A 24833-nucleotide genomic window follows, 5' to 3' on the forward strand; every position below is an offset into this window, starting at 1 on the left:
TTTTCAGCGGCAGGTTGCAGCCGCAAACACAATCCACGGCCACGCTGTGGCTCGTGGGAACCAAATGTAGTCACTAAGGTAAATCTTTTTTTGTGAATTAAAAAAAATATAGTGGTAAAAATAAAAATAAAAATACAAATACACGATTACTGTTAAAATAAAAGTAACAGGAGTTTTTGGCCACAACTTTAAGCTTGTGGAAAATGTGATGGTCAAAAAAGCGTTTAGACAAGGAGCAATGACTGTATGATTTTACTGCTCTGTGTGGCCACAGCAGATATTTTCCATCTGCTTACAACAACTTACGTTTACGCATCTTTTCTGTTTTTCCCAATCAGATACGTGAAAGCCAAGAAACACGTAGTCCATCCTGACAACAACAAAGGGCAGTGGAATACGAGTCAAAATACACCAAGTAGGAACAAAGCCCACCTGTGGCGCGCTGTGATGGCATCCTACTGATGGGGATGGGTACCTGTTATGTAGAAGCAACAATGTCATAAAGGACAGAGTAGACAAAAGACAATCTAATAATGACAAGTTTATATAAAACTTTTATATATTTAAAGCAATCATCGTGAACTATAAAGAAACCCATTATTTTACTGCGCGCAAACAGCCACTAGAGGGCAGTGCGCTCAATTTTCTTTTTAATAGAACCCAGGTTTTAGTAAAACATCCGGATTTATCTGTCAATATTTGTACATACAGTATACTGAAACAGTATAGCAGGCCAGCTACGATGCTAGACAGATTTATGACAGTGTTATGCAATGTATTGCATGTGTTGTTCCTGCACAAACTACAAGCAGCTTACCTGGAAGACATCATCTGACTCACTGTAGCACCACATGTGCTGCAGACAGTGCAGAGTGTTAGAAACAACGAAGCAGCTCAAACGATGACGATGCGGTAGCATCCTTCCACTAACACTGAATAAACACCAATACATAAATATCAGTGATGTCAAATAATATCAGTATACTTACGTATATGAGCCTTGGGTCCTGTTTTAACACATAATGTAGCACCCATTAGTATGACTGCATGTATCAAGATGTAATAAAATTATAATTACTATGTCCAGGTGGTAAAACAAAAAAGAATTAAAAAAAAAAGAAAGGAAAGAAAAAGTCAAACAGTATGTGTTCAATATGTTTAATTTTCAAATAACTGATGGCAAAATGAGGACTATTTACAGGGGAGAATATGCATGATCTGTACAAAGAAATATACATGCAAAGATAAAAAACATAAAATGTAGCAAACATGTTTATGAAACAAAACTAGAAACGCAACAAAAAAAGACAGAACAATGAAAAAACAAACAAAAAAAAACCTAAACTGAGGTATGCAGTCCAAGTTTCCTTGTTTTTTAACGGCCTGCGCACACCTTTTTAAAATAAATAAAAAGGAAAACAGAGGCCTGATTAAAACATGACACATCCTAACCCTATATTGGATTAATGTTTTCTCTTTTTTTAACTTCCAGGGAATATTTGAACTAAGATTAAAAATTAAATATTGTTCTCATGGTGTTTTGTTTTTGTGATTCATGGAAGAAATATTTTGGCAACAAAAACCTGTACATAAAGTTAGAATGACAAAAATAAGCTGGCATTCAGCTCTTGATTCATTCTGTGACTGACGAGACAGTAAAGTTTCAGTCTTTCAGTCTTGTTTTTAGTAAAGGTTCATATGAGAAGAATCCTCCGACATAGTGTAAACAATCATTTCACGTAGTCATAGATTACCTAACTCAAGTGAAACATAATCGCAATAAAACATTTTTATTAAGTACTATAAAGCTAGAGCAACTTTGGTGTACCAATACTACAGAGGCATACAGTACAAAAAAGAAGTGTTAAATTATTTTTGATCAAAACATAATGATTGTAGATTGTGACCTCTAACATGGCCTGGCCTGGCAGTCGTAACACTCAACCATCAAATAAACACAAACTACCAGCAGTGCTTGCAGTACCAAGTACATGCTTTTCTCTAGATTTATTACAGATACAACAGATGTCTTCATAAATAGTTGCATAAAATGTTAAAGCCGCAACATTGCACATGATAAATCAAACATAACATACAATGAGTGCATTTACAGTAATTTTGTCTTCCTCTGCCTCCACATTCACGTCTGTCACTTGTCCCTACAGTCTCTTGTCCTGCTGTCCACCGGCAGGAGTCCACTGTGAATGTGAGGCCAAAGAAGGCAGAAGTCTATATATGTGTATATATATACATATATATATATACACAATGTAAGGCTTAAACATGTCATATCTGCACAACACAAGTTTAGTTCTGGGAAAAGCAAACAATGGGTGTCTATTGTTCCTCCTCAGATCGGACAGTGCAGCATCGCGACATGGTCATCATGGTATCTTAGATTATTAATGTAAGCGCAGCCATCAAAAAGCTCATGTATAAATGTCAAAAGTTCAGTCACTGTCTCCACAGCAACGTTCAACTGATGAACATATTCTACAATTAGTTTTTCTTTCCCATGGAAACGTAGACAGTACTTTTCCTTTCTATACATGGTTTCTATAAGAAAATGCTGCTTCTCAAAAGTGTCTGAGTTACAGCTTTAGTGTAAAAGAGCAGAAACACGCACCATCTGTGCTCTTCCATAGCAACAAGAGGGAGGCTTGTTTGCTCTCTCAAAGCTCTGCATCTGTGCAGTGGCTTCAAGGCTCAATCAATTGGCTCTTCTGATTAGCTTCAACTCTCAAGAAGGAAAATAACTTATTTTTTTTTTTTAAGATTTTTTTTTTGCCTTAACTAGAAAAACGGTTTTGAGTTGAAACCAGCAAGCAGCAGTAGACAAGGGCATCCATTAATGTGTGTGATTGGTGAGAACTCTGTTCTCTGGGGCTGATTGGCTGAAGACCTCAGCAGGTCTAAACTGAAAAGGATTTTTACACTTTGTGAATGAGGATAAGATCAGCTTTCATTTACTCCTTTTTTTTTTTTTTTTTTAAACATAGCAGCCCCTGCAGACTCAGCACTGGACAGCAAACGGAGGAAAGTCCTGCCTTTTTCCACTATGGTGAGGCGGCAGGGGCAGAGAGGTGTTCATACTCGAGGCTGAAGGCGACTTTGAATGAAGCTCCTCACCCCTCCGATTGGCCGAGCATCAGTCTGATGTTTTCTTCTGTCTATGAAAGAAATGAGGCGAGAGGTGTCCAGGCAGCCCTCTGCTCTGGCTCGGCCATCACCCTGACCAGCCTGCAGCCAGGGCTCCTGGAGGCAGAGCCCGGCTGGAGGCCTTCTGTTGGGGTCGGCCCTCAGAAGTAGGCAGACAAAGTCCCGGGCCGCCTGGCTGACGCCCTGGAAGTAATCCCTGGGGAAGCTGAAGTCCAGCCTGCAGATGTTAAGGCAGGTTTCCTCTGTGCTCTCGTCCAGGAAGGGGGAGGCCCCACTCAGTAGCACATAGGTCACCACACCCAGACTCCACAGGTCAGAGGTCAGCGACACAGGATCTCCAAGGACCAACTCTGGGGAGGCAAACTCAGGGCTGCCCAGCAGAGGGTGAATGTAATGGGCACTGTTGAGCTGGATAGCATCACCAAAATCTATGAGTTTGACCACTGGCTGGCTGCTGGCTGTGTGAGCAACCAGCAGGTTCTCAGGCTGGAACACAAGCAAAAAAGAATACAGTGTCAACTTTATTATCTACATCACAATACTGCTGCCTCACAGATTAGAGTTGGGAATTCATACACAAGTCAGAGTACACACTTTTACGTCCAAATGTACTATTCTGCAGTTGTGCAAGTAGTGTAAAGCTTCTAAAACATGCCGCAGGTAGCAGGCCACTTTCTCCTCCGTCAGATTCCCCCAGCTTACAATGTAGTCCAGCAGGCGACCTTGGTCGGCCCTGAAGCACAAAGCATGCATCAGTTATGAGAAGCGTCTGTAAAGTTTAATTCTATGTAATGGTTGGAGTGTACATACATTTCCAGGACTAGGGCGTAGCTGCTGGGAGTTTCATATGTGTCTATCAGGCTGCCTATGTGCAGGTGTTGCAGTCTTTGGAGCAGAATGAGCTCCTGAGTCACCCGGTCTCTCCTCATCAGTTTCTTGTTTATGTGTTTAACTGCCACTGTGCGTTTGGTGCTGCGGTGATCGCAGCGTTTGACAACAGAGAAACGGCCCCTGATGATAAGTAATGGGTTAGTCAGTCAGTCAAAAAACAGTTTTTATTATATTTCAAAAGTCAGACAGTAAACGTGAGTCTGTTACCTTCCCAGTTCAACCACCTCAGTGTAGTGAGACTCAAAGTTGTCTTTCCAGCTCACTCTGACTCCATCACTGGATACAGCTGAAACAAGCAAGTCCAAACTTAGCACCTGTTAAATAACCTCTGTAGAGACACTAATGCAGTATATTTTCATGGGATGCTCTTACATAACACTCTGAGGCTGGCTGATGAGCTTACACTGCCCAGTTCGTTGGTTGCAATACAAGTATAAACTCCATCATCCTCAGAGGCTACGCCGATTATACGCAGTGTCGCTTCACCGGTATCACTGAAACACACCATACATCTGATTATTTACATCTGCCGCAAAAACACAGCATGCTTTATGCTACAATAGTGTGTTCAGCATGGCTCACAAAAGGGCCAGCAGTGATTTTTAGTCTGTTCTCTCACCTGTAAGCGATGCTGAAGTGTCCATTGTTGGCGAGGTTGCTCTGGTTAGGTCCCTTCCAGGTGACAGCAGCCCGGGGACGACCGCAGACCTTACACCTGAGGGTGACGCTCTCTCCATTGTCACATGTAACGTCGCTCAAAGGTACAAGAAACTCTGGGGGGACTGAAAAGGAAAAAACTATAAATCACCAACAACTTAATTTTCTGTGGAAAACTTAATCTAGGGATTGTGAGCTCAAACTTACCATCATAGATGTAGTTTGGGTTTAGAAGCTGCAAGGTAAGATGAAGACATGTTAGATGGAAACTGATATGATGGCAAATTGCTAAAGTGAACTGTAACACACCTTTACAGAAACTTTATTAGCCAGGCCATCTCTGGACTTCCTGTAACCGTTTTCCAGCTTGGGCTCCTTCTTTGCCTCCTTCTCCTTTTTCTCAGACTTCTTACGGATGCGCAGGGACGTGTGCCAGGATGAAGACTTTCTACTGAACAAACAAAATGTCAACAGTAAGGCCTGCGTTGTCATAAATGAACAGGATCTAAATGCAGAAATGACACATAATTACAAGGTTTAGCAATTTGACTGAAACGTTTTCTAATGAGATGCTTGCTGTCAAACAGCACATAACAGCTACAACATTTTTCCAGGCGTCTTACTTGATGGATCCCTCGGGGCAGTCGGGGACAATGGCCGAGGTGTGTCCCAGCACAAATCCGGGGATCCAGCCCTCGGCTGCTGGGCCTTGTTCAGTGGCTGCCCTGAAAACGAGGAACATGTTTTGCTGGTTGCTGGCCAAGATCTGGACCACCTCTCCCTGAATGACGCTGATCTCATCCTCCTTCACAGCCATGTAGTCCTGGGTCACCAACATGGTGGATACGCTACTGCTGCTGCTACTTTCACTCTGCAATAAGAGAATGGTAAGTGCAATTTAGTGCTATTATTCCATTTTATCTTTGGAATAAACCTAAATCCAAGTGTGTCGTATTGTTAGATTGAGAGAAAATAGGCAAAAAAGATGCAGAAAACAGACTGGAGACAGTTTATAGTACAGTCCACTAGAAATAGGCTTTGTTATAGGATCAGATTCACGTTGAAGAAAGTCAACAAACAGGGATTAATTTCTTAAACAAGAACTGTGCAAAGAAAGGAAGAAGTAAGATGAAGTTTTCCATTTGACTCGTCTTTGCGCAGCAGCTCCAGGCAAAGACGAGGAGAGAATCGTTTGTTGAGTACATTTGTGAACCACAAACGTCAGAGGTTAGTTGCAGGAGAAGTACATTTGTGCAACACACCATGAAGACAGCAGGTGGTGAAGGACGGCCAAGAGAAGTCAGGTGTTAGTATAAGCTTTGTTAGAAATCTAGAGACAGTCTAAAACAGTATCTAAAAAAAAAAAAAAATAATCACTGTGGAGGTCCACTAGAGAGATTTTGAGCCTGAAAATGTTGACAGTTGAAACTTTTGCAAGAGAGATGATGTTGAAGGGCAGTGAAGTTTGCCAGAGATGCGTAGTAAGGGACAGATTAGTAGTGCTGGCTGCAGCAGGAAGGAGACAACAGGCAGACAGGACAGACCAGGCCTCCCTCTGCTCTGTGTTAGTCGGATCAGTAGTAGTCTTACCCCATTACTCTGGGTGGACTGGATGGACTGCTCACTGGCCGATGAGCACGTACTCATGCGGTCGGCCTCCTTGCTGTGCGTGGAGTGTCTGTGTGTTTGGCTCTGGTTTGAGCTCTGGCGGATAGGGGTCTCTCCTGCCTCCCCAGGGAAGGTGAATGAGCCAGGCCGGCTGGCTGGAGAGCCCGGCATAGAGCTCCAGAATCCAGATCCAGACTTTTGCCCAGGGCTGGGAGGGGGAGGAGGAAGAGTGTCTTTGCCAAAAGCTGGAGTGGCCATGGGGGAGCCCAAAGGGGACATGGCTCCCGGCCGTGGTTTGGAATTGGGTGTGGAGGGAAGAGGGCCAACTGTGGCGCGAGGGATAGGGGTTACAGCACTGGAGAGAGTTGGGGTCTGTGAATGGTCTTCTGGGGTGTGGACAGGGCGCTTGCCCTGTGGGCTACCACCCGGAGGGACCAAGGGAGGAGGGACAGGACGAGGGGACGAACCTGGATCACAACCGAGTAAAACTCACACCTCAGTCACATCTTTGATTGTGTTAGATTAGAAAACAAAATACACACACACACACACAGATACGTGTTCCATACCTGACATCTTGTTGGGGCCGTCTGGGTCAGCCCCAGGGTGGTGGCGTAGAGGCTGGGGCAGACGAGAGGGTTGCGGGATCCTGGAAGGCCGACGAGAGCCACCCTGTGGTCCTGCAGGTATAGAGCTACCCTGGGAGATTCCACCTCCTCCAGGGGCTGGACTTGAACCACTGTTGCCTCCGACTGGAGCTCCCATGCTGGGTGGACATGGCCCGCTGCTTGCCCCTACATGGTTCCTCTGATACTCTATTGGTGAGGTCAGAGCTGCAGAAGAGACGAGGATGAGCATGTTAAAAAAGAGTTTCTCTGTGAAACCTTCTGTATGTCCTGTGTGTCTGCCTTTGCTCATTTACCATTGAGGAAGTTGCGTTGGCTCTCGAGTATCTGGGCGATCTGAAGTGTCCAGACCTCACGCACCCCAGGGTGGGAAGAGTGAAGCACAAAGGACTCCACAGTGCCATTGGTCGACCGAGAAGTGAGGATGAATTTGCAGGGATCACCTTCCACATTCTCCTCTAGACCCAAACAGCTTACCTACAGTGAAGATAAGTCGGGCAATTCAGATAAAAGTTCAACACAATCCAAACTGCATTTTTGTGATAATAACTAACAGTTTCAATTTATCAGCCCTGTTTTAAGCATCTAGTCCTGCAGCTGAAAGTGGCTGTCACTACCCACTCATGTCCTTACTTTGATGCTGTTCTTGTAGAGGAAGCCTGGCAGAGAGAAGCCTTTCTTCTTGTCCAGGGGCTCACTAAAGATGACAAGCTGCTCAAACAGGAAGACTCTTCTCTCCTTCATCCGGCCGAGTAGCCCGCCCTCTGGGTCAGACACCATGAACGTGTCCTGCAGCAAGAGGCGGCCCTGAGCCACAATCTTACCCTGGAGATGGAGAAATGAGGAGAGGGAGATGTCTGTATGTGCTTTGAAGTGTATGATGCATGAGTCTATATCATTATTCTTAAAGTCATTCCTTACATCAAATCCTTGAAGTCGGCCGACATTCATCATGTCGTTACATCTTTTTGGCACAATGCACATGACCTCCACTGCTTTCTGTAAGAGTCAGAAATAAAAAAGTCTGAGACTTTTAAAGATGTCTGTCTTTTTTTTTTCACGATCTAAGAGGAACCATTGTTACCTCCAGGTCCATAGACTCAAGCCCGGCCTTTTTAGAGTGCTTCAGGAAATCCTAAAACAAGACAAAAAGTTGGGTTAGAAGAATCAAATGTCTGTTTATTCTTTTTTTTTTTAGATCAGGTGTGGAAAAAAAAAATACGAAGCTCTGGCGCCCTCTGTTGAGTTGTAATCGACTAACCTTGAGCAGCAGCTGGTACTTCATGATCCTTTGAACTGGCTTGATGAGCAGGTCAGTGATCTGCAGTCTGTGCCCAAGCCGCTGCTTCAGGTCCTACAAAATCAGAGCTTTCTTTAGAGGCTGCCAGTGATGCATTTCAGAGCACAAAATAGTGCAAACAGGCTCATACCTCAAAGTAGGTGTCGATGTACTCCGAGACAATGTTCTCTGACTTAGGCTTGTTTTGACAGTACACTACATACATGTTTAGTCTCCGTTCCTGGATGCAACAAACACATACAATTACCAATGTATCCAGTGTGGACAAGCAAGTACAAATGAAGACAACACTGTGGACCAACCTGTTTGAGAAAAAGTGGCCCCAGTCTGTCAGGGTCCTCCAAACATTTCTCCAACTCCCTGAGGAAATAACTGAGCAAAACACAAACAGGCAGGGATGACAATAAGAGACTCAACATAGAAAATGTAGATCCTTCATATGTGTGTGCACATACTCTTTGTGCCAGTCGTAGATTTGATGGATGTTGCCAAACATAATTTTGTCTTTGCCCTTCATGTCATCTGGGACACCTTCCTCCTTCATTCTGCTCATGTAGCCCTTAAGGCGGACACAGATAACAAGGAGATTTAAAAACACAGCAATGCACAGTCAATTAACCAGGTCCACTGCTGATGAAGTGCTAACTCACCTCCACCACCAGGCCGAGATCTCTGACATAATCTCGCTCCGTCTCCACCATCTCCAGCAAAATGTAACTAGAGCAAAGAAGAACACAGATGGCAAACTTAAATTAGGTCTACTTAACACACGTATAACTCCCCAAAACATTTGTGTGAGTGTGAGCTAGGCACTGCTTATTTTGTAGGACACATTACTACAGTAATGTAGGACTACATTAGGTCACAGGACAAATGCAAGTCCCTATGATATAAATAAAAAAACAGTGCGGATAGGTATGCAGTTAACTAATTTAAGTCAATCTATCCTTTGTGTGATGGTACTGCACATACTGTCTTTTCTTGAGGATGCTGTTTCTGCGTTCATCCATCTCTTCGATGGGGGAGGAGGAAGAGAGGAGGGAGTTGTCAGAGGGGTTGAAGGAGGGAGAGCTGCTGTCTCCCTGTTCCACTGACAGAGAGCTGGGTCTGTCCTCCAGAGCCTGTACCAGGGGAAAAACATGAGCATGAATATAAATGTTTCCCTTTAGCAACTGCTAAAAGGATTCTTTCAGCAGTGTCTGTGTCCTACCATCTTGCTTTTGACCAGCTCCTCGATGGCGCTCACCAACTCAGCAGCACTCGGAGTCTCCGAACTGGATGGACGGACTGAGAGACGAGAAGAGGTCTGGCGAAAATTGAGAGATGACACGGAGAAAGCATGAGAAAGATATTGTGTATACAATCAACAGCCCTGCTGATTCTGCTGGCTGAACTTTTCTAGAGAGTGAATAGTCCAGTATTTTAAGGCTAAAGGTCATGCTGGAGTTCAGATGAGTATTTTTAATAAGTTATATTTCTAGTTAGTGATTAATTAAGTGTGGGGAATTACTGTCAAAATGCTTGTTGTGTTTAAGTGTTTAATGCTTTTGTCTAAAGAGATTCATTCCAACATATGTTTCCACTTGTGAACCCCACCTGAAGGTTTACAACTCAACTTCAAAAGAAAATGAAAAGTATATGAAATTGAAATTGTAAATGAGAAGGTAAAAACATGAGGCTGAGAGTAGAATGAGGAAATGAATATAGGAAATAACTGAAATGTCTTTCAAATAGTGATGGAAAAAGGTTTTGAGAAGAATGATTGAATGATGATGTTTTTCAGGCTTTTCAGATGACCGGCCTTAAAAGTAAAAAATAAATAAATAAATAGATAAAAGAGTGAGGATGACAGAGGAATATGTAGGTATGCATATATATATATATATAGTTCAGGAGACTCTCACCCTTGCTGTGCTGTGCTTCAAGACTTTCCCCAATTAGGTTTTCTGGGTGAGGCTGTGTGCCCTTCTGGCCTCGCCAGCATTTAAAGATGCCAATTACTCGCATGGGTAATGAGGTTAACGCACAGAGGGTAAAAGGAGATGAGGACGAGCGGGCAAGGGCAGGTGAAGGAGGGGATGACCAGGGGTTGGGGTATGATGGGGACGGGGACTTTCTCACCTCTATGTGGGATCAGATTTAGATTATAATCCAGATGCACTGACCAAATATTACCACTTTCCTTTTTGATTTTTTTCGACTAGGTGTATCCTCATCAAACCAATGACTGATAAACATGCAAAAAATGCTGCAGGCCCAAAGCATTACCAAGCTATAATATGCAGATGTTGCCACAAGTTCATCATTACAGCCTTCTGATACATTAACACTGACCAAGAAAGCTCAACATGCTCTTCTTTTAGATTAAGAGTCACATGCATCCTCTCTTTACCAACATTTTCTTCATCTGCCAGGCGACACACTGGTAGTTTGTTAAAGACACAGAGCTAAGGTAAAAACAAGTAAATAAGAAGAAAATAATCTGCTCTAAAGAAATTTAGGAATGTTCAAGAGTTCATAAAAATATAAAAGTTAGGAAGAGCGACTTTAGGGAAAAAAAGATCTATTTCAAAAAGAAGGAAGTTAGTCTAAAAAAGCTGCTATATTTCACTATAGAGACTGTTGTAGAAACCAAAGAAAGGTTTTAGCTGAAGAGCTGGGCGGAAAAAAAAGAGAGAATTGAAGAATAGGCTGAGGGAAGAGACAGGGGGAAGAGCAGGGCATTTCAGATGGACAGGTATGGAAACTGAGACAAAGCAAAGACAGGACATAAATCAAGGTAATGCTACAGCATGGCAAACAGCAAACGATACAACCAGGAAACAAAAACAAAAGAGAAACAGAAATTAGTGTCAGAGGAGTCTCCACTTTAGTCACGGAGGAAACCTAGGCTGCCTGAAACTTTTGTTGCTTTCTGCTTTAGAAGAGAGGGGAGAATATATGATGTAACATGCCAAGATAAAAATGTTATGCATAACTGAAAGTAAGGAGTCACATAAACTGTGTCAGGAAATGTTCTCTTTGGAAAAAAGTGGGCGAATAAGACTGAAATGAGCAAAAGTGTAATCTAGAAACCATAAACTGAACAAGAAGTGCAGGGTTTTAGAGATGTGCTTAACTTTAACAGGTAATGGACCAAATATGGTTTTGCCTTTACTTCTACTTGGACCTGAATATTAGATATAAATGCTGTAAAACCTCACCTCTATTCAGCAGAATTCAAAGTTGTACGTGACTTGTAAAGTAAGAAATCAGCAAAGAAAAGATGCAGATGCCATAAAGATCAGACCCTAACCTAAAGGTAGGCTCATAGATATTGCCATAAATCTAAAAACTTAAAATATTTAGCAGCTCCATAGCATAGCTTGTAGCATTAAGCACACAAAACTTTAACTTTCTGCTGTAGTCAGAGCTATAATCCCTGATGAAATCTAGTCTGACATCCCCTTCTGACTCTTCTTCATTATTTCTCCCAGTCTACTGGCCTTCTCTCTTCTGCTCCCATTGTAACATCCCAGCTCTCCTCACCTTGTCATCCTGTGAGTCTGGCTGCAGCAAACTGTGTTGCTGGATGGCCATAGGTGGAGGCAGAGGTACTGAGTCAGCACCCTCCTCGCCCTCCTCCTCCCCACAGCTCTGCATGCCCGAAGAACTGGACTTGGACAAAGTACCGCTTGACAGGCCCTCATTGCGAACCCGCTGCAACAGACGAAAATCACAGTGACTTCACAGAACTCCTTTACATAGAGTGCAAGGTATTTCTGTGTCCACCCACCTCCTCTAGAGTTTCATCCTGAGGCGTGGCTGCGCTGTCATCCGAGTCCTTCTGAGAGCCCATTGTCATCTCTCCGCTCTTTCTTACATCGCGGCTCTTCTTGTGCTTGTGGGCCAATTTCTTCACATGCCCGTCAGCCTTGCCGCTGCTTAACCGACGCACTGGGCTGGTGAGCCACTTCCGTAGTGTGTTACCTTGGAAAAACCAAATACGTTAAACTTAGCTTGCTCAGTTCACCATTATTTGGTTCTGTGAAATTACAAAGTATGATTTTAATCTGACTTCAGCCTCAACAACTACCTGGTCGTTTTGGCCCTGGTGAGGTATGGGATCCAATGCCGTGCCCAGGCTGGAGCGTAGCAGATGATCCTGGCATGATGGAGTCATTGCTGCACACTGACAAAGTGTCTGTGAAAGACAGACAGATGGTTTAAATCATGATGCAGTCTTCAACAGAGCCTCACAGTAAATACAACACTCTCTGAATGGAGACACAGTCCAACACACTGCACCTTTGTGGTTGAAGATGCCCTCCATCTCCATGGAGGACCTGGAATGGGCAATGCAGAGCATGGAACAGGGCACCAGGCCCTCCAGGGCAGGAGAGCGGTCTGTGGTCCTGACCAGGCACCAGTCTGGCTTGTCATGACAACGTTCTAAAACCTCAACCGTCTGGCCGCGCCGCACCGTCAGCTCATTGCTGTTACTGGCCATGAAGTCATGTATCACCACGGTCAGCTCACACCCACCAGAGAGCTGAGAAAGGTAACAGATGCACTAATGCGCAAGATGCAATAATATCAAATGTGAAATAAGCTGAGCTTACAGTACTCTTAGAACTGCAGGTGGAGCATAATCTTTAGTCAACAAAGTGTGTTTGTGTGTGTGTTCTTACCTTGTCGCTGTCCAGTGTATTTTGCGAGGTGCGGGATGCCAGAGAGATGGTGTCTGGTTGGCTGCTGCCTTCACCCTGACTGTCCAGATCCTCTCCATCCCTAACAGATGAACCGAACAATAAATGTTTAGGTGTACCTTTTTTCTTCTTTAAGAATGTATTAAAGCAGTGGTCCCCAACCACCGGGCCGGGGACCGGTACCGGTCCGTGGGTCATTTGGTACCGGGCCGCACAGAAAGACTGAGCAAAACATATTATTCATTATCTGAGTCTGAAAGCTGTTTCATTTATAAATCGATCAGATTCATCCGCCTGTGCCTTTAAGCACCTGCCCAGACGCTTGTCTCGGTCACGGGATACGGCCCCAAAATTAAGCCCACAAGCAGCAAAAATGAATAAAAAACAAACATCTTTGAAGAGCTTCTTCGGAAAGGGGAAAAGGCCTAATGAGGAGACAGAAGAAGAGGAGCCTACCCCTTCAAAGAAAAAGAAACCTGCATTTAAAAGACTATATCAGGAGTCCTATTTAAAATACGGATTTATTGCAACAGGTGATTCTCACACACCAAGTCCGCTCTGAGTGATATGGCGACAGACTCGCAAATGAGGCAACGAAGCCTTCAAAACTGCGAGACCGAGCACCCTGCATTAAAAGACAAGCCATGGAAGAAAACATGAACAAGAACGACTGAAGCAGTTAATGACGGCCAAAACAAAATGACGGAGTGGACTGGACATAAGAAACACACTTCGGGTGTCATGTCTCCCATTATCCCTAGATGGGACCGCCTCATTGCTGAGAAAGCTCAAAGGCTCCCACTAATTAAGCATAAGAGTAAGTTGTCTCTTTATGCACTTTTTTTTCTGTGCCGGTCCGTGAAAGTATTGTTTTACATGATACCGGTCCGTGGTGCAAAAAAGGTTGGGGACCGCTGTATTAAAGTATTCTTTTAAAGCAAACGTATTCTGTATGCATGTTTTGAGTTTGAGGTGTTCCGTTTACCTTCGTCCCTTGTGATGCTTGGTTGTAGTTGCTTTGGGAATATGAATAGGCTCTTTAAGGGCTCCTCTCAGGTGAATGGTGCGCTCCTGGATCACCTCCCTGATGTGCTTGATCCAGTCTTGCTTGTTCTCAATGCTGGATGCCTGTTAGTAGAGGGAGTTGGGAAAAAACAGAGCTTTGAGGAAAACAAAATGACTTATTATAGAATTCTTGTTTTAAATTGTTTAAAACTTGATAAGAAATTTGCCACATTTTATGTTACTTTCACCTATTGTTCCTTTATATCAATTTCACTATGTTTAATACTTCTGTTCTATTCAGTCGTGTACAAAAGGGTTGAGGGCTGTGTTGTGGGATAGTTTGTACTCACCATGGCTCCATGTTTGGATCCCTGACTTAGCTTTGAATTTAAAATATAAAATAGAGAATTTCACTGGTTTGGTTTTAGCAGATGTACAGGACATTCTTTTTTAATGCTGACAAAATGGTTTGACATGAGAGAAAAGCACAACATTGATAATTTCCCTTGACATTGTAATGAATACCAATTAAATGTGTAGCACATTGTAATGGATGGTGTGTGTGTGAGAACATGAGTAGTTAAAAATGAGACACTTCATTTACAATGCACACACCACACAACTACTTCTCAGGGGTTAGTTTGGTAGTCAACATGTATCAGAGTTGTAATGCTCAGAACTGAAAGTGTTAGGATTTTGGCTTCATGCTGTTCCAACGGCTGACAAACATTTAATCCATCTGTGGTGATATACAACAGGAACACCTGCCTGACATTTGAAAATTGATGAGGGATTCAAATTTAATCAGGACTAATTAAAATGGTGCTTTAACTTTTTTTTTTTTTTTACACAAAAAAAGACTTTGCTATTACAAAGTGGCAGAGAGCCCGGGTGAAGGATTGGGGGAGCTGAATTAGTGTCACTAGCGTTGGTGGAAGCATGTCAGCCCACATAGAGAATTAGAGATACAAACATCCACAGAAAACACAGCCCTAGATATACACATGTGCCTGTGTTTAACAGATGGAACACAGCAGAATCTGACCAGAGGGTTAAAGCTCGCAGAGAGAGACAGAGGACAGAGGAAAAAGATATCAAGGAGATGGGATGACAGGAAGCTTCTCAGCCACCCTGAAGCTGCTCATGCAAACAAACAACCCCAGAGAGGGTAGAATAAAAAGGGTAGTAGAGCCTTGGAAAATGAACAGTGGTAACTGGGTTAGACCAATACTGATGTTTTCAGAATGAGCAGGCCAACACTAGCCTTTTTTTCCTGTGAGGTATCATTAATGTTCTAATGTAGAAGCGTGCATAATCACAAAGTGATGGGTTTCAGTACATTTATCCCCCTGGTAATTTTAGGGTTTTGCCTTTGAAAATCAATATTGGTCCAACCCTGATGAAGATATCAGAAGATGAGGAAGCATGTTTTACCTTAAGCACAATCTTGTTGTCTGAGGTTGGAGTGCGTCCCACCCATAAAGCAAACTTACAGGGGTCTCCCTCAACATGCTCCGTGACCCCCAACTCTGATGTCTAGGAAGAAAGAATTAAATGTGAATAATAAATGTGAGGTTGCCATTAAAATGTTACAGGGTGAGTCGGGAAGTTATTAAAAAGATGGCTAATAAATACACGTTTCCATAATAACATAATGTAATTACATAAAGAGATCATCAAATTTCACCATTTCCACTTACAAAGAGCTTGCTTTTGTAGATGTATTTGCTCCTGCCATTTGAGTCCTTGACTTCCTTACTGAAGACGAGAGACATCTCAAAGAGAAAGAGGTGGCGCTCTCGACCCTTTCGGATTAGAGTCTTTGGATCCCAGACCTGGAAGGAGTCCTGGAGAATGAGCTCGCCCTGTGACTCGATGTTTTCATCAAAACCTGAAATGCGACAATGGGGAAATTGCAAAATGTAAGACATGTTGTTTAAAATAAATCAGCCTAGTTGTTTGTATTAATAAGCAGTGACTGCTGATCACCTTCCAGCATAGAGAGGTGCATGGCATCGTTGGCTTTCTTGGGAACACTGAGCATCACTTCAAGCCCGTCCTTGATCTCTCCTTTACCTTCTTCACAGCATGTCAGCAGCTCCTAAACAGACACAGAGAACAGGAACCATGACAACAGGAACCGCGGAGATGGTCACCACATCAGTGAGATTTATCATGACAGCATACCTTCAATAAGAGTTGGTACTTGGTGATTCTCTGGACTGGCTTGATCAGGTAGGAGGAGATGGAGTTGGCCAGTCTGTGCCGTTGTTGAATTTCCTATCATTAAAACAGAGAAGGACAGTGAAGTGGCTGTATGCTGCAGATCAGAACCATTTGGTCTCACTTTAATACTGTTACTTACATCAAAATAGTTCCCAGCATGTTCTAATATGAGCTGAGTGGAGTCTGGTTTGTTCTTACAGTAGTTCACATACATCTGGAACTTGTCAGCCTTGAAGATAAAAGAAACCAGTTAAGAGTGAAACGCTACTAACTACTATTTCTAGGCTTGGTTTAAAGACATAATAAGGATTTTTTAAAAGTGATGGATGAACAGCAAATGGCAATGAACAAATGAAACATACCCATGTGACAAAGCAATGTCCAACATCCTCTGGTAGCTGCTCATATTTCTCTAACTCTTTGAGGAAAATGCTGACAAAACAGGGAATGATAGTTGTTTTAAGGCTGTTATTTAAAACCTATTTTTAAATTAGATCTTCCAGAATGAAGTGTTTCTTACTTATGGTGGAATTCATAGAGGTCCTGCATGTTTCCAAAGATGATGTGTTCCTTGTTAATTATTCCTGGAGGAATCTCTTCAACTCCACTAGTCATCTCCCACAGGTATGTCTGTATGGAAAAAAGCAAAACATTTTTTATTCTGATTCCTTTACAGCTTTGGTGTGAAAGATGTTGCACAACTCTGGAAGGAGCCAGATTAACAGTGGTAGGCTCTCATGGTGCACTTACATCCATGCACTCACGCAGGTCCCGCACGTAGGCTTTTTCTGTCTGAATCAGCTCTGCCATGATGAATCTAGACACATACACAAATTATCAATTCTAATACTGACCTCACTCACATAATATATCAGCATGCCAGTAGCTCTCTTTCAGCCTGTCAACCTTATCCATTTATGCTAATGAATAATGAAAGTTGCAGGCCATAAAACTTGATCATAAAGTTGCCATAAATGACGGAAATCATGCTCATGATTTGTGCTACTCATATAAAATGGCGCAGTCTCCTTTTTCTTGTGCACCACACAGAGTCATTTGTTCACTGATGTAGTGTGTCTGTTGTGTCTGCAGTTCTTGTGCTGGCTCAGCAAGTTCAAGAGAAGAGGATGAGGAAGTTTAAATTATGTACATTTACATTCAACTCTCCGATTTGGACTCACCCAGTATGAAAACACAAAGTGTGACATATACTTGACATCACAATGTTGACATTTCTCGTGACCCCCTCTGTAAACACTACATTTCTTTGCTGTGGATTTAAGCACTAATTTAATTATACTTATGCTTTGGGGCAATAAAACATCTTTCCAAGAGAAGGAGAAAGTCAGTAAAATGGTGACTTGTTAAATTTTCCTTAAGTTTGTAGGCAAAGCATTAACTGTTTATTTGTTAAAAATTTCATCAGGCACAATGGGGGGCAGCTGTTTAGTCTGCCAGGTCACCCTGAAATAATTGTTCTATTTTTCGGTGTGTTTTGAAGTGGTGACATACTCCTTCCTGCGTGCCGACTTCCGTTTCTCCTCATTTAGCTCATGGGCGGCAGCATCCCTCAGCTTGACCTCAGACCCTGGAGCACTGGCTGGGATGTTGTCCAGCTGCAGATCTTTACTCTGACACAGGAAGAGGCCACACCAAAATTAGGGGTTTAAGGACCAAGAATATTAACATTTCCTACTTTTCTATGAGCACTTACTGCCTTGTTTGAGTCTGGGGAGATGCCAAGGGCTTTCTCCAGACTGCAGCGGTATTTGTCCATGCGGAGGGAGAAGTCTCTGTAACGCTTGTCCACAGCCGTCACCCACTTTTTGATCTCTGCAGCATGACTGTGACCTTTCTCGCAGAAGCCATCAGCCAGCTGGATCAGCAGCTTGACACGCTCCTTGGTTTGCTAAGGGAGAGGAACACAGTGAGTCAGGTATTAATGCACACACGCAAACATCAACACATTTTTGTCTGTGTTTGTGAACCCAACCTTGGCTGTGATGTGGAAGTCCTCATGCTCTTTGAGCAGTTCTTGCGTGTGATGGATACTCGAGCCAGTGGATGTGTGCGTGGACAAATAAAACTCCCCGGTGTCATGAATCCACTCCAGAGCCTTAATACACAACACACAAACACAGGAAATGCTTCATTATCAGATCAGATGAAACGTATGAGTGTGCTTTCATCCACATGTTTTTTTTTTGGACTTGTCCGTGAACTGAAGCTTTTTTGTGTGTTTCATGTACCTGTTTGGCGCTGCGTTCAAAGACCACATACTGCTGACACTGGTCCAGTCGTCGTTTCCTCATGGTCCAGAAGTGGAGAACTCTGTTCTCTCTCTGCAAAAGCTCATTGAGGATGTCTGAACAAGAAACACAATATACATTAAACACAGTATAAATTTTAACATGTGAGAAAGATTCTCACCGTAAACAACACAAAAAATTCAAAACAAGAGCATGTAGTTTGGTAAAAACATTGATTTCACCAATCAATGTTTTTACCAAACTACATGCTCTTGTTTTGAAACATACACACCAACAATACCCATTTTACTAATAGTTCTAGTTTTAGGGTTCCTTCAGACAATATATAGACTGATACTTACTTTTGACCTGCTGTTCTGGTGCTTTGACGTGGCTCAGCATCCCTGGCATGTTGACGCTGTTCCTGTGCATGTACTTGAGGAAGACATCTGCGTTTCTTCTGGCTAGAGTGCAAGCCTGATTGAGGAGATACCACAAACTCAGATCAGACGTGTGGCTTAAAAGTTTGTTTCAGTTTGATAATAACGCTCTTTGAGTAAGACTACCTTGAGGAAGGCCTCCTTCTGCTCCAAGTGTTTACTGATCATAGGGGTGACATGGTCTGTTTCACAGTTGGGTCCAAGTTTGTCTGCTCCCCCACACCAGTCCTCCTCTCTCTTATACTCTTGCTCCAGGCTTTCCAAAACACTGCACACCTGTGCAGAGGATCATATACTGTCAGTCCCCTTGTGTTGGGATCTTAGTTTGAAATCCAGATCGAATCATCTCCTACCTGTTCCGAGGTCTTGTAGAAGGCCACAGAAGCATTGACCAGCTTGAGTCGGTCCTCCATTTTTAGCATCAGCTGCTGCCAGTGGGAAGCCACGCTCTCTGCACAGTCTCTGATCAGGTCCATATCATAGTGGTTGGCCTGGAGCAGAGCTTCTGCCTTCTGCTGAACCTGCAGGGCACTCTGGTGTGTTTTCTGTGGAGAGACGTAAAAAGAATCAGGTTAAAATTAACAAAATAATGCATAATGAAAACAAAATCTTGATTCAGAAAACGTAAGGTAATTAAACACTGTGTTACCTCAATGGCATGCTGAAATTGCTCATGTTCTCTCTGCAGTTGTTCAGCTTCCTGTAGGGAGCTGGCTGTTATTAGACCAGCATTTAGCATCGACTCCCCATTACGAATCCAACCAAGAACCTGAAAAAGAACAGAGAAAAGTTCTAATTAAATACTATCAAACTGGATTTATCTGTTAATCCATGTCCTGGTACACTGCAGTTGCAAATATTTTGCCTGCAGATGGCGCCTTGTTGCAGTGATGTACCTGCTTGACTTCAGCCTGCAGGTGTCTCAGCTGGACACACTGCTCCAAGTGCCTGCGGTGCTGCTCAGCAGCCAAATCTAGTTCTTGCTGCTTTTCGTGGAGGAACTCCAGTAAATCCTGAACCCGTGTGGCCATGTCAACGTCCCTATCACACAGCAGCTCCACACCTGGGGGGAAACAATCAGTCATATTTCTGCACAAATGTACTTATCTGTGGTAACACTCTCTGCCTGCATTAAGTTGAGAGTAACAGCAAATAAATGTATTCCTTCGAGTCTTAATTACTACTTATATTTGCTTTTTATGAATTCCATTTATCTTGTTAATAACTTTTTGTTCAAAACATGATGGATGATGTAACCATTCCTTGTGCTGTTCTAAAGAGCACCTATTAGCATGCGAGATCACAGGTGAGATATTGTGGTTAGTGAGTGGGAGCCTCTCATCACAAACGCTGACTGAATCTGACCTGCAACACCTACACAGTATCAATATTTAACTAATATAGCCAACACTGAAACCTGTGCAGCAACAGTAACATGAGCTGAATTCTGTTTTAACCCTCAGCTGTTCGATGACTGATGTCTGATGTGGAAGCAAAGTGACAATCTAATGTCATTCTGCTCTTCAGCCTTCAAGGCAGATGCAGAGCAAAGTCAAGAAGAAATCTGGAACAACCTGCTTATTTCAAGTTTTATAAACTCTGAATATAACTACACTGTAAATGGGGTCTGAGGAGTTGATTTACCAGAGGCCTGGACTTCGTTGACATACTGCAGCAGCTCCTGCCCCTGGTGGATTACATCGTAGGTGAGGTTGTTCATGGTCAGGGCCTTGTCAGCATGGTGCTGCAGCCTCTGCTCAGCCAGCGTCAGGTCCTCTGTATCAAATTCATTCATCTGGCCTGTCAGTTCCTCATTCCAAGACTCCAGGTCAGAGATGATCTGAGGAAGGATAATATGATTTATAATCAATACAATATCATCACTAGTGAGTTTTAGGCTCATGCTTGAGCAGAAATACGGTATATGATGTGGTTAATATTTGGCAAAGTGTTGGCCATACATACATTTTTATGTAAACACACACACACAACACACAGAGAGCATAAAACAGACACATGACCCTCCATTTAAGCAGACTCACATCTATGGCATCCCTCTCGAAGATGCGGAGCTGCAGAAAGAGCTCCAGTTTGATCTTCCTCTCCTGGAAGAGCTCCTCCATCTGTGCCTGAGCCTCGTCCAGCTGCTGGAGGACGCTCTCAATGTGGTTAATGGAGCTGTTGTGGGGCGTCTTGTTGCTGGAGATGGCAGAGTCCCTGGAATAGAAATTCACAATTAAGTAATAAGCAGCAAGATGCAGTGCTGTGCACTTTAAAGAAAAAAAACAGCTATAAAGATAGTATTGGGTGTATGCCAGGCAGATTTAACTGCTGAATAGTACAGCATGCAGTGGCAAATCAGTAGATTAAAAATCAGGCTAATGTTAATTTAACCAGAAAGATCTGCAAAAGCTGCAATCTTTCCTGCAAGCTTGTTCCCAACAGCCACATCTGAAGAGGCACAAAACAAATTAGTATAAAAATATACTACTATACTACTACTACTACTATAAAAATATACTAAGACTTTCATCCTAAAGTAAGGTACAACATTGCTGAGATGTATGTCAATTAAAGGTCAATTAAACATTGTGACAGATAAGAGTGCCACACTGAAATGTGCATTCACAACCGCATGTTTGCACACACACTCACTCTTGCACACATAAGCAGAAGGTGTGTGGAGTTATGGTTGCCTCCCGGGAACACTGCCACACAATTAAGACATGCGTTTATAAAAACAGTCTTATGTAAGAATTCATTGTGGAGCCAATACTCCAGAGAGAGAGCGATGGCGAGAAAAACTTGAGAGGAGAAAAAGGTGGATGAAGTGGAAAGAAGAAAAGGGACTGAACATCATCTGCATAAAAATAATGCTGCAGAATGAGGGTCAACTGCTTCCACCTCTCTAACACCTACGGTACTCCCAACCTCGCAGCTTTCCTTTTGGTTTTCATGCACCTCATTAAATGTCCATAAAATTACACACATACTCTTCTACTACATATATTTAGTCCCACTATACAATTACAAATTGAAATTCCAAATATATCCATGGGTAAAATTACCCTGACAAACCTTTACTGGGAGAAAGACTAGAAGGAAGAACATCATGCTTTAGCCCTCCACATTTTGATGTCACTATTTGGCTTGTTTCTTTGGACACTCTGGTCTCAGGTTTTCACTTTAAGTGCTTTATTCTCTACCTGAGCTGTTGGATGAGGTCCTCTCCCTCCTTGATGACGTTGACGGTGACTTGCAGTGTGGTCTGCTGCTGTTGGCCGAAGCGTTTGATCAGATCCTGGACGGCCTCCACAGACTCGGCATAGACATCGTCCAGTAGCTCCTTCTGAAGCTCCTCCAGCCATGTCCATAGCTAGAGAGGAGATGTGGAGGAGAGGTGTTGAAGTTACGTCAGAGAGTGTTCAAATGCTATGCTTTCTGGCTATTGCAAAATACTGTACATTGTGTGAAATCACACTGTAATAATATCACAACACTTATAGATATTTGTTGTTTAAAAGCTCTAAACACAGAAGACACAAAAAAAACACAAACAGTCACCATGCAACCCTCAGTTATTCTCTCTACATAGAGAACATCCTCACTTTGAATAATGTCCATCTTTCACTGACTAATGTCATAAAATACAACATTCACACATACTTCATTTCATGTGGTGATTATTTCCCTCTTGCTCAAAGAGCACTGTGAAAGCTCTTATTCACACAAGCACTCAGCCCACCATCCACTTCAGCATGACGTCACCGCTCCCCCTGCCCACCTCTTTGACGTGTGTGTGAAAGGCGACAGACATGTCCAGTAGGACTTTGCGCTGCTCCACGCGGCGAACAAAGTCTTGGATCCTGTCTTCTAGCTGGTGGGCGGCCTGGTAGATCTCCTCTGGGTCGCACTCTCCTGTCTGAGCCAGCTGCTCGGCCGCTTCCAGCAGCTTGTCCGCATTGGTGTATGTATTCTACACAGAGGCACACAGAGAGAGGTGGATTAGCTAAAGAAGACAAAGTAAAACCAGTATTTTAAAGATGAGCAGAGAGAGAAACCTGTAGAGACAGAGACAAAATGAAAAACAGGATATGCAGAAGACGTGTACACTGATGAAGTGATAGCTGAGCGGCACAGAGATAAACACTAAGAGGAAATAGACAGTGGGTGAAGGTGAGGTAAAGAGGAAGAGAAAGAAAAAACAGAAATAAAAATAACTAATATCTATAACAAGCTAGAATGTCAAAGCAATATTTATGTTTTCTGGTTAAACCACTGGTACAGTAATCTACACAAGAGTGAAACAGTGGAGTCCTCTTATCTATTGTGTGTGTGTGAGTGTGTTATTTTTCTTTCACAAGTTAGTTTCACTTAAAAAAACTGTTGATGCTGGGATTAAAACAGAATGCCTTTAAACCCTTTGCATCAGTCATATATTGTTTTAACATTGGCAGAGATTGACAGGAACTATGGTACCTGTGCCACTTCCTCGAAGTCTTCATGTCGTTTTTGCAGAGCTCGGGCTCGGTGGAGGGACTTGCCCACACCTGTGTGTTTGCTTAGGAAGGCCTCACCATGGTTTTCTATCCAGTCCAAAACCTGTGCAGGAGGACCCACAAAGTAACATAAACAGTGAGAAATGGGCAATCACAAGGGGGCGCTCTGAGGTGGTTGTGCCACAACTGCTGATAATGATCAATAGTGTGTATGACAGCAAATGAATGAAAGAAATGCAGGTTGATCATAATATGAGACAGTGCACTAAGCCTTTTTGTAAATGGTCCTCTCCCTGCACTGTGTCCTTCACGGCATTAACGCATGAACAGCATCTGCATGGACATATGACCCAATTTAGTTGCCATAGCAACAGTTGCCATGTCAACACACTTTGGAATGCCCATGGTTTTTTTGGACAGCAACCAACTGCATTATCATATCGGGCTATTTGATTTTAGTGCACTCACTGTACTTGTTTTAAGCTTTAGTGCTGCAGAGAACATATCAGGCATTTACACCAATTTATTTTTCCAGAGTAACGTGATGACTGAAGACTCAAAGCACCAGCAACTTGCTCAAGGACATCTCTATAGGAAACATGACTGCGGCCCAGACAAAACCCCTTATTAAGTCTAGAATCCTTCAACCCAGTAGGCTAAGCTGCTATTTTCACATTACTGTCATGTTGTACTGAGATAACCTGACAGTTAAGTTTGTTCCTGAAATTATGACCATACACATTCATATAAACAAAAACATATACACAGTATACAATAAATGTGTGTACCTGTTGGACGTCCTGTTGAAAGACACAGAGCTGCAGACGTTGGTGCAGCCTCACTTTGCGGTGCTGCCAGATGTTTTCCAGCTGTCTCTGATGATGCAGCACCTCGTGGATGATATCCAGGACGTGGTGCACTGCCTTGGAGTAGTTTGCTGATGCTGTCAGAGAATCGGCACTGCCTGGGGTCAAAGGTCGCTGCAGCTTGTCTAACAAGGCTTTGCCATCTTGGCTCACCTAAGGTTAGAAAGTCAGCCATCAATATTTGTCTTTTTCTTATAACAACAATACATAGGCAAGGTGTATTGAAACACAGATGTGTTTCATATTGCTTCGAATAAAAACATCATTGAATTATCAACAGCTGGCAGGCTAAGTGGACAACCGCTTAGGAAAGCACATGCTTCTGATGATGAGTTTAGAAATCTGAAATAAAAGTGCAGCAAAAGAGGAATGCGTAAAGACAATGAGAAGTCTTTCACTACACTGTGGTAATTGCTTAAATACTGTAAAAATGTATACATTTATTGTCAAATTACATCTCTCGTAAGCATTAACCGGTATTTACAATTTTGAAGCTACTTGTGAAAGGGAAATTTATTTTAAGAACGTATTTTCTGCTTACAGACAACCACATTTCCTGCATGCCATAGCTTGCATGCAGGAAATGTGATAGTCTGCAAGCAAAAAATACATTTCCATT

At 42.8% G+C, this 24833-nt stretch overlaps 1 protein-coding gene across 5 annotated transcripts in view; it reads right to left on the minus strand.

Moving 5' to 3' along the window:
* Nucleotides 1-1774: 1774 nt before the first annotated feature.
* The window catches only part of LOC114432639 (triple functional domain protein), a 52887-nt gene continuing 29828 nt past the window's right edge, over nucleotides 1775-24833 (minus strand). Inside the window, exons 12-63 of one of the 5 annotated variants that reach the window (XM_028400785.1) lie at nucleotides 24137-24367; nucleotides 23329-23451; nucleotides 22634-22825; nucleotides 22056-22225; nucleotides 20892-21066; nucleotides 20494-20689; nucleotides 19746-19912; nucleotides 19499-19618; nucleotides 19203-19394; nucleotides 18976-19125; nucleotides 18772-18886; nucleotides 18410-18525; nucleotides 18154-18276; nucleotides 17875-18069; nucleotides 17673-17791; nucleotides 16911-16977; nucleotides 16681-16790; nucleotides 16523-16592; nucleotides 16300-16389; nucleotides 16122-16214; nucleotides 15924-16035; nucleotides 15635-15825; nucleotides 15369-15470; nucleotides 14285-14314; nucleotides 13915-14057; nucleotides 12912-13011; nucleotides 12529-12772; nucleotides 12317-12424; nucleotides 12017-12210; nucleotides 11770-11940; nucleotides 9452-9547; nucleotides 9214-9362; nucleotides 8892-8958; nucleotides 8697-8800; nucleotides 8544-8613; nucleotides 8372-8461; nucleotides 8203-8295; nucleotides 8026-8076; nucleotides 7863-7940; nucleotides 7575-7766; nucleotides 7238-7418; nucleotides 6885-7148; nucleotides 6298-6782; nucleotides 5331-5578; nucleotides 5017-5155; nucleotides 4915-4942; nucleotides 4670-4832; nucleotides 4423-4544; nucleotides 4258-4336; nucleotides 3970-4170; nucleotides 3754-3892; nucleotides 1775-3645 (exon numbers count right to left, since the gene is read on the minus strand). In XM_028400785.1, the coding sequence (XP_028256586.1) occupies nucleotides 3088-3645; nucleotides 3754-3892; nucleotides 3970-4170; nucleotides 4258-4336; nucleotides 4423-4544; nucleotides 4670-4832; nucleotides 4915-4942; nucleotides 5017-5155; nucleotides 5331-5578; nucleotides 6298-6782; nucleotides 6885-7148; nucleotides 7238-7418; nucleotides 7575-7766; nucleotides 7863-7940; nucleotides 8026-8076; nucleotides 8203-8295; nucleotides 8372-8461; nucleotides 8544-8613; nucleotides 8697-8800; nucleotides 8892-8958; nucleotides 9214-9362; nucleotides 9452-9547; nucleotides 11770-11940; nucleotides 12017-12210; nucleotides 12317-12424; nucleotides 12529-12772; nucleotides 12912-13011; nucleotides 13915-14057; nucleotides 14285-14314; nucleotides 15369-15470; nucleotides 15635-15825; nucleotides 15924-16035; nucleotides 16122-16214; nucleotides 16300-16389; nucleotides 16523-16592; nucleotides 16681-16790; nucleotides 16911-16977; nucleotides 17673-17791; nucleotides 17875-18069; nucleotides 18154-18276; nucleotides 18410-18525; nucleotides 18772-18886; nucleotides 18976-19125; nucleotides 19203-19394; nucleotides 19499-19618; nucleotides 19746-19912; nucleotides 20494-20689; nucleotides 20892-21066; nucleotides 22056-22225; nucleotides 22634-22825; nucleotides 23329-23451; nucleotides 24137-24367 (7806 nt within the window). In that variant the 3' untranslated portion in view covers nucleotides 1775-3087. Of the gene's footprint in view, nucleotides 3646-3753; nucleotides 3893-3969; nucleotides 4171-4257; nucleotides 4337-4422; nucleotides 4545-4669; nucleotides 4833-4914; nucleotides 4943-5016; nucleotides 5159-5330; nucleotides 5579-6297; nucleotides 6783-6884; nucleotides 7149-7237; nucleotides 7419-7574; nucleotides 7767-7862; nucleotides 7941-8025; nucleotides 8077-8202; nucleotides 8296-8371; nucleotides 8462-8543; nucleotides 8614-8696; nucleotides 8801-8891; nucleotides 8959-9213; nucleotides 9363-9451; nucleotides 9548-11769; nucleotides 11941-12016; nucleotides 12211-12316; nucleotides 12425-12528; nucleotides 12773-12911; nucleotides 13012-13914; nucleotides 14058-14284; nucleotides 14315-15368; nucleotides 15471-15634; nucleotides 15826-15923; nucleotides 16036-16121; nucleotides 16215-16299; nucleotides 16390-16522; nucleotides 16593-16680; nucleotides 16791-16910; nucleotides 16978-17672; nucleotides 17792-17874; nucleotides 18070-18153; nucleotides 18277-18409; nucleotides 18526-18771; nucleotides 18887-18975; nucleotides 19126-19202; nucleotides 19395-19498; nucleotides 19619-19745; nucleotides 19913-20493; nucleotides 20690-20891; nucleotides 21067-22055; nucleotides 22226-22633; nucleotides 22826-23328; nucleotides 23452-24136; nucleotides 24368-24833 lie in introns of all 5 variants that reach the window. The other 4 variants (XM_028400784.1, XM_028400787.1, XM_028400788.1 and 1 more) reach the window with 4 other exon arrangements.

Source organism: Parambassis ranga, chromosome 2, assembly GCF_900634625.1.
Source record: "Parambassis ranga chromosome 2, fParRan2.1, whole genome shotgun sequence".
NCBI classification, from domain to species: Eukaryota; Metazoa; Chordata; class Actinopteri; family Ambassidae; genus Parambassis; species Parambassis ranga.